This window comes from Pavona decussata, unplaced genomic scaffold (assembly GCF_977016875.1).
Source record: "Pavona decussata unplaced genomic scaffold, jaPavDecu1.1 SCAFFOLD_366, whole genome shotgun sequence".
NCBI lineage: Eukaryota > Metazoa > Cnidaria > Anthozoa > Scleractinia > Agariciidae > Pavona > Pavona decussata.
This window is the reverse complement of record NW_028145742.1, coordinates 43044-50000: the sequence shown is the minus strand read 5'-3', so window position 1 is coordinate 50000 and position 6957 is coordinate 43044. Positions and strand designations below refer to the sequence as shown.

Sequence of the window (6957 nt, the reverse complement as noted above, 5' to 3'; positions counted from 1 at the left end):
ACCTTTGGTGCATCTTCCTCACATAATAAGATTCAAGCTCAAACAAAATGAAACAATGTTTTAGACATCAAAACGTTTCTCGTAACTTCTGGCTCTTATCCTTATTGATATGTAAAACGTATTCAAGTTGACTCGGAAACATTCTCTAATTTATATTCGACGTTTAAAATTAAATCGGCCTAGGAAAGCCAAGAAACAGCTGCAACGCCAACTGACTTACTTTGCCTTCTCTTATCTGCTGAAATACAAACGATTGCGAGTACATGAGGGATTTATCCAGTTCCAATGAGTCTCCAAGTCCACAGAAGTTCAATTCGCACAGACCTGAAGCTCCTGACGCCTTTCTGAAGTTGTAGGAGACGCATCTTGGTTCGGCATCACATATCTGGATGCAGCTGAGCCAATCATCGATAAAAACCGTTTTAAAAGTACTGTCGACCAGAAAATGGTCGTTTATAGTAACTGGTTGAAACCCTAGCACTCTGGATTGGTTGAACACCAGAAGAAAATTAAGATAGACGAGTTTTCTGAGCATCTTTGAACGGACGAGGCGGTTTCAGTTGTTGTACTACCACAAAATTAATACAAACTTGTTATGAAGGTTTTGCTGCCTATCAGCAATTTTCAGGGGTTACATCTGCCATTTATCACCTTGGTGATGATATGCTACATTATTACCTTAATAGTGATGATTTTATTTGTTGCATTGACGTCAAAGCGCGATCATTTAGAGCGCGTTCGGTCAGGTTAAGTTCAGTCAGTAATTCGCCGGTTGCCGTGGTCTTAAGCTTTGAGCAAGTTCCTAGCGATTGTTTCAAGGCTGTTTTCTGAACTAGTTCCAGTCGAACGCTCCGCACTGCATTCTACTGTACCTCGCGGTCTCGCCTCAAGGTTGATTTGTCTTGCTTGTAGTTTGTTGTAAGCAGTTTGGAAGGCCTGCAGTGGTAGACTCGCTCAGCATCAAGCTCAGTTGATTTGCCATAATAACATGACGCAGTTTGTAGCGAACTCACCCGTTTATCAGCCTTTTTCCTGCTAAAGTGTGTATTATCAGCTTGGTATTATCGAAAGTCATGTTTCTAGCATCAAATTTTTTTTACAAGGTTTCCGGTCGTATTGCAAAGTACGAAGCACTCGAAAACAAGGACTTAAGCACCGCTGAGCTCGAAAACGAAGCACTCTGAGCTAAACTCGCAAAGAAAAAACTCCAAAGCTAGAAACCGAAGCATTCCGAAATCGGTAACTAAATCGAAAAAAATTTGAGGTTATAATCATGGAATTAAAGTCGCAGAAATTGCGCTCCATGTTATCAAAGGAGCACTGTTATAGAGATTTTTCTGTATTTTGTAAAAAACTGCTCAAATATTTGAGAAAGAACCTTTCTCTAACACGAAGTTGTTCTTTGAGCACCTGGAGAGAGGTATAAACTGATTTCTTTGATAACGAACAAGCTATAATCAGGTTTAAGTAATTTCTTCAAAATACACAAGAAGAACTAGGGAAAAAATTGCAATCCATTTCCACCCTAACCATTCACAGCCATGCAAAGATAATTAATATTACTATCTGTGCGCTAGTTTGGTTATTGTTAGCAAAACTGAACCATTATTTTAAAGTTTTCATCGATACAAATATATTTCTTGGTTGTTCATACTCACGCTAAAAAAAGGTGTCATTGCTCGTAGCTTTAATGTCTGGAAAATTAACGCTCTCAAAAATTAACACGACTTAATGCTTACAACTGAAATTAATACGAGTTAATGATCACAAAAATAAATGCAACTTTTAAATCGTGTTGATGATGCAGAAACATTAATGCCAATTTCTAAATTCATTAGTTTATATTTCATGCTGCGTTAATTTTTTGTAATAATAACGTAACTGATAAGGATCAAAGGTTCAAAAATGACTGAAATATTGGATAAAACCAGCGTATTTTGCCATAAAAAACGTGACCGTGCCCCGGGGGGGGGGGGGGGGGGGTACTCACATTTATGGGCTATATAGGTACGTGCCACGAGATAGGGTATGGTTTTTGAGGTTCTCAGTCCTTAAATAGGGTATTTTTAAAACTGAAGTGTCCGCTAAAGTATTAGAAAAGCGAGAGATAGAGATAGAGATTTTTGTTTATCCGTGCACATTAGCCGTTGTTTGGGTCCCTTGAATAGGGTGTCATTTTTAGGGTTCGGTCCTTAAAAAGGGGATTCCGTTTTCCCTTCCTCTACCCTTAAATAGGGTCAGGGTTCGAGAACCTTCGCAGCATACCCCTATCGAGAATTTTCGGGAGTACCCCCCCCCCCTCCGGGGAGGCGTGCATACATGAAAACAACTTTCAGGAAAAACTTAAAAAACGTAAGAAATGTTCACAAAGTGGCTAGTAGTTTTTCAGGAAAACAACGTTTTTGCAAAATAGGGGCACTAAGGAACAAGTTAACTAAGACAATAGCTAAACTCTGTTGATTGCAGGGGAAACAAAAATTATCTCCACATGAATTATCAGCAGAAAAATGCCAACCACCTTTGATGCCAAGTATCACTTTTATTGTTGTTTCCCAGTAAGGTTACAAATGATTTCCCCCTATTATCTATATTAGCAAAGCAACAGTCCCTTATTTTTTATAGGGACAGTAAAGCGAGCGAATCAAAGGAGCGCGCGCGAAAATTGCCACCCGCGCGTGGCGTCCCTCGCGGAAAGAAAATTTCGCGTGTGCTTGCGTGACTCACTCGCTTTACTTTCCCTAAGAAAAATATACTACCCGTAGTCTAGCAAAGCAACCATTTTTATACTTGAAACTTAACGATCGGTCCGTGCAATGCAACCGAGTTTTGATGAGTTCAGTACTTCTTTGAATGCTGGGTGCTGGGGCAGCTGCAACATATGTCGCCACCCAAGTCATCAAAGTTGATGTGATCCCAGCTTTCGGAGCCATTGTCGACTAGGCGAATGCGAGCTTGCTGACCGAGAAATTCATGTGCAGCCCAGCTGTGATAAGCCATCGTCTCACTGCATTCACCAGTCACCTTTTTGACAACCTGTAATTTAAAAATACGCTCTTAGAGGTTAGTTTTCAGGGGCCAGATTCAGAGATCCGTCCTAACTAAATAAGTATCCAACTATTGTTTCTTAATCAACAATGCTTACGTAACTTCTCAACTTAGGAGGGCTTAATGATCTAGCTGAAGGTTGGTTTTGACTTTTGCTTTTTGCCTTTCATATGAAAATGAAGTTGTTGTTATGCTTATTGATTTATAATTTTACATGAAAAAGCCCCGAGTGGGGGGGGGGGGTACTCCAAAAAAAAATTGGGTAGGGGTGTGCGGCCCGCTTCCCAAAACCCTTACCCTATTTATGACCAAAATGGCGGTAAAATGGCTGAAAGCGATACCCTATTTATGACCAAAACAGCCGAAAAACCATACCCTTTGGCGCCGCACATACCTATATAACCCATATAAGGGAGTACCCCCCCCCCCGGGGGGAAAAAGCATTGAGGTTTGTATCAAACCAACGTCAACCCCAGACTCACTCCCATTCATAGGCCAGGTCACGAAGCACACAACTGTACAAATTTATGCCATGGTTATGGAACCGATGCAAGGAAATCAAATGAAACGTGTTTGATGGATCAGTCACCCTTGAAAGATAGATTTTTTTGCCATTCTTGTGGTTTCAGCTTTTACAAAGCTGGAACCTACATTGTCATCGTGTAGTGTAAGTAAGAAAGAAAGTCCATTTTCCGTAAAGGTTCGGCATGCCGAAGGTTATTGGCGATCTTTTATCGATCAATATGATGTTTTTTAGTGACAGGCGTTACCCTTTTCTTTCGGGCCTGGGAACGGGGTTAACGAAGTTGCAGTCGATATTTGTTCTATGCGTTGGTGCCTTTTATTGTTCGATACCCTAGTTCGTTGTATCTCGTAGTTTTCGACAATCTTCGCCGGATTTCATACGGTTGTCGGTTTTATATCGATTTCAGTTAAAAACGTCATAGCTGCGCTTGCCATGTGCCTCGACAGGATGACGAGCTCTCAGTCGGCTTTATTCGTACGTGAGATCCTTGTATGCAATTCAAAATGGCTGTCGCATCTCTCATGCGTGGATTTTCAAGGTGGCAGTTTGTGGCAGTCTTTGAGGGAAAACACAGGTCTTCAATACCGTAAATCAAAAGAAGGACTTCTAAGGAACACTCGGCTCGGTTTACGGCAAACGGCAGACGTGAGATTCACATTTATGTTTTCTTGAAATAAAGAGTACAAAGATAAGAATAGTGCAAACTAATTCTGGCCTTTGATTTGAACGCAAAACTACTCGGTCTGACAGAGAAGATGAAAATAGCAAGCAGCAATATAGGGTCACGTGGTCATATCTCGCGTTTGCCGTTTGCCGTAAACGTCATTCTTAACCTCTAATGACGTAAATAGAGATACCTAGAGTATAATGGAAGTCTAAAAATCCCCCTCTTTCCCTTGGAAAATAACCTCCCAACAACTTTGCAACCCCACTAACATAGAACATACACCTACCGAAGTAACACCCCAGCTTTGCAACTTTTTCATAAATGCACAAAAAGGGAGTCAATAAAGCAAACAAAAAAACTGACTGTAAATGTATCAGTTACATATAATTTATTGATCTTTGAAGAAATTCCCTTTTATTTTCTTATGATGACTTTTTTTCAGGGTCACTCGAACACAGGCAATAACTTTTCATTGTGGTAGCTGAAACCACATGCACACCTTCGAGTGCCTATTTTTTCGAGCGGAGTCGACATTACCATTTCCCTTCAAATCAAAATTTACGAACGCTTTGGTTTGATGGAAAACGTCCCATACTCACCTGGCCATTTACAACCAACTCCACGCGGACTCTATTTATATCACAGCCTCCACCAACCAGGAAAGAGATTATTCCTCTGCCAACGATATAAAACGGCGGCGAGGTAAGGGTTCCTTGAGGGCCGTCTCCTTGTATCTTTCCGGCTTTTGCCTCTGGGGACGGTCGGTCTTCAAAGCCTCCGATCCACCAGTTGCCCTGCTGCTTTGCAGGCTGTCCTCTGTTACGAGCTGTAGGGTTGTCACCATAGGTTGGTTGGTTGTTAAAAACCGTGCCAGTCATGTTCCATCCATCAAGATCGCCATTTTCGAAGTCCAAATGGCAACATTGGCAAGCTAGTTACAAACAATGGGAAGATCGAGTCTTAAAATAATATCCACTTCTCTAGCTGAATTAAAGTCGTGTCTTACAGCACGATCTAGTTTTCAATTGATGGGAAACTGTAAGCCAGGTGTTCGTAAAAGTTACTTACATTGCGTATTCGCCCACAGGAAGAAGCACAGAAGAAGAACGCGAATTCCCGCCATATCTGAAAAACATGTACAAATATTTACGTAAGGCCTATGTTGTAGGGAGTTTACTCGTAGCACGAGTCAAGCTCGAGCCCGAGTCAAGTTCGAGTCACGAGCCAAGTTCGAGTCAGGGTCCAACTTTAATATTTCTCTCTTTTTTCTTTCTTTTTATGTCTTATGGTTGTTATTCTCTTTTTTATAGTGATGTGCCAGTGGTAAACGGAAAAAATAACTTTCACGTTTGCAACATTTTTCGTTATCGATCGCTAGAGCCATTACTGTTGTGACTCGCTGTTATACTGTGAAAGATATACCACATCCGTTAGTGTTCATAAATTTCCCAGGAAGATTAAGACTTGTAGTTGCATGCACCTGAAGCATGCAGAGATCCCATTTCCACGACTAAAAAGCAGACGGTGATGAAGTATTACCTGCCTGACTCAAGCGGCATCTTGTTGTGTCCAAAGCCAAGGACACCCAGGATAACAAAGAATAGAATCTTTCCCCTTCGTGGGCAAAATGTAGACGGCCATGGGAATTTTTAATTTTCCTTCCACGTGGGTTTCACAAGACATAGTGACTGAAGCTTTAGTCACCAACAACACTGGACAAACTCTCAGGAAAATTATAGAAGGCGAGAATTAATGAAGGAGGACTGGGGTTAATTTGCTACCTACAATGAATTCTCGCGATCGCGTTGACAATAATATCTCGTTCATGTTTAATGCTTCGTACGGTGTTCGAGGAGTATCACGAAAAAAATTATCTGCTTTTGATTCTTGTCTCGTTTTCTTATTACTGCAAATATCTATTTTGATTGCAAACGTCCTTCAGTTTGTTAGAAAAAATTGCTTTGATTTATGTTATTATTTAATTCTCAAACGAGATTCCTCTCTTTGATTTATTTTGTTTCGTTTTTGATTTTAAAAATTTCGTCCGTTTGATTTCCAAAAATTTTCTGTTTGATTTTTAAGATGAGTTTTTGATTTCCAACATTTGCCCGTTTGATTTCTAAAGTTAGTTTTTTTTATTTCCAATATTTGCCTGTTTGAATTCTGAAATGAGTGTTTGATTTCCAAAATTTGTCCGTTTGATTTCTAAAATGAGTGTTTGATTTCCAAAATTTGTCCGTTTGATTGCTAAAATGGTGTTTGATTTCCAAGTTTGCCGTTTGATTTTAATTTCGTCATTTGAGCTCAAGCTCCTGCAGTCATCTCCCGGGGGGGAGGGTACTCCCTTACATGACCTTAACGGGGACGTGCGGCCCGATAGGGTATGGTTTTCAGGGTGTTTTTTCTTGAACGGGGTATCTATTTCATCACTTTCTGTCTTAAACAGGGTATCGCTACATGACCTAATGGCTAAAACAAGAAACTAGTGTATTGCAGGAGCTCCTGTGTATTCTCATTTGATTAGGGTATGATTTTGGGTTAAATATCTTAGATAGGGTCTGAAAATTTTGAATTCTGTCTTAAACGGGATAGGGAAATGAGAGAATTGTGTCTTAAACAGGGTCAGGGTTTGAATGCCCGGGCTGCACCTCCCTACCCAAGCATCTGTTGAGTACCCCCCCCCCCCCCCCCCGAGTCAGCTGCGGATGCGAGTTAAGCC

At 40.7% G+C, this 6957-nt stretch overlaps 1 protein-coding gene and 1 pseudogene across 1 annotated transcript in view; both read right to left on the bottom strand.

The window, feature by feature from the left end:
- LOC146452515 (uncharacterized) overlaps nucleotides 1-6047 on the bottom strand; it is an 18487-nt gene extending 12440 nt beyond the window's left edge. Inside the window, exons 1-3 of the mRNA XM_085097583.1 lie at nucleotides 5307-6047; nucleotides 4838-5169; nucleotides 2877-3033 (exon numbers count right to left, since the gene is read on the bottom strand). Coding sequence (XP_084953709.1) covers nucleotides 2877-3033; nucleotides 4838-5169; nucleotides 5307-5361 — 544 coding nt within the window. The 5' untranslated portion in view covers nucleotides 5362-6047. The remainder of the gene's footprint in view (nucleotides 1-2876; nucleotides 3034-4837; nucleotides 5170-5306) is intronic.
- The window catches only part of LOC146452514 (uncharacterized), a 123474-nt pseudogene that overhangs the window by 109094 nt on the left and 7423 nt on the right, over nucleotides 1-6957 (bottom strand).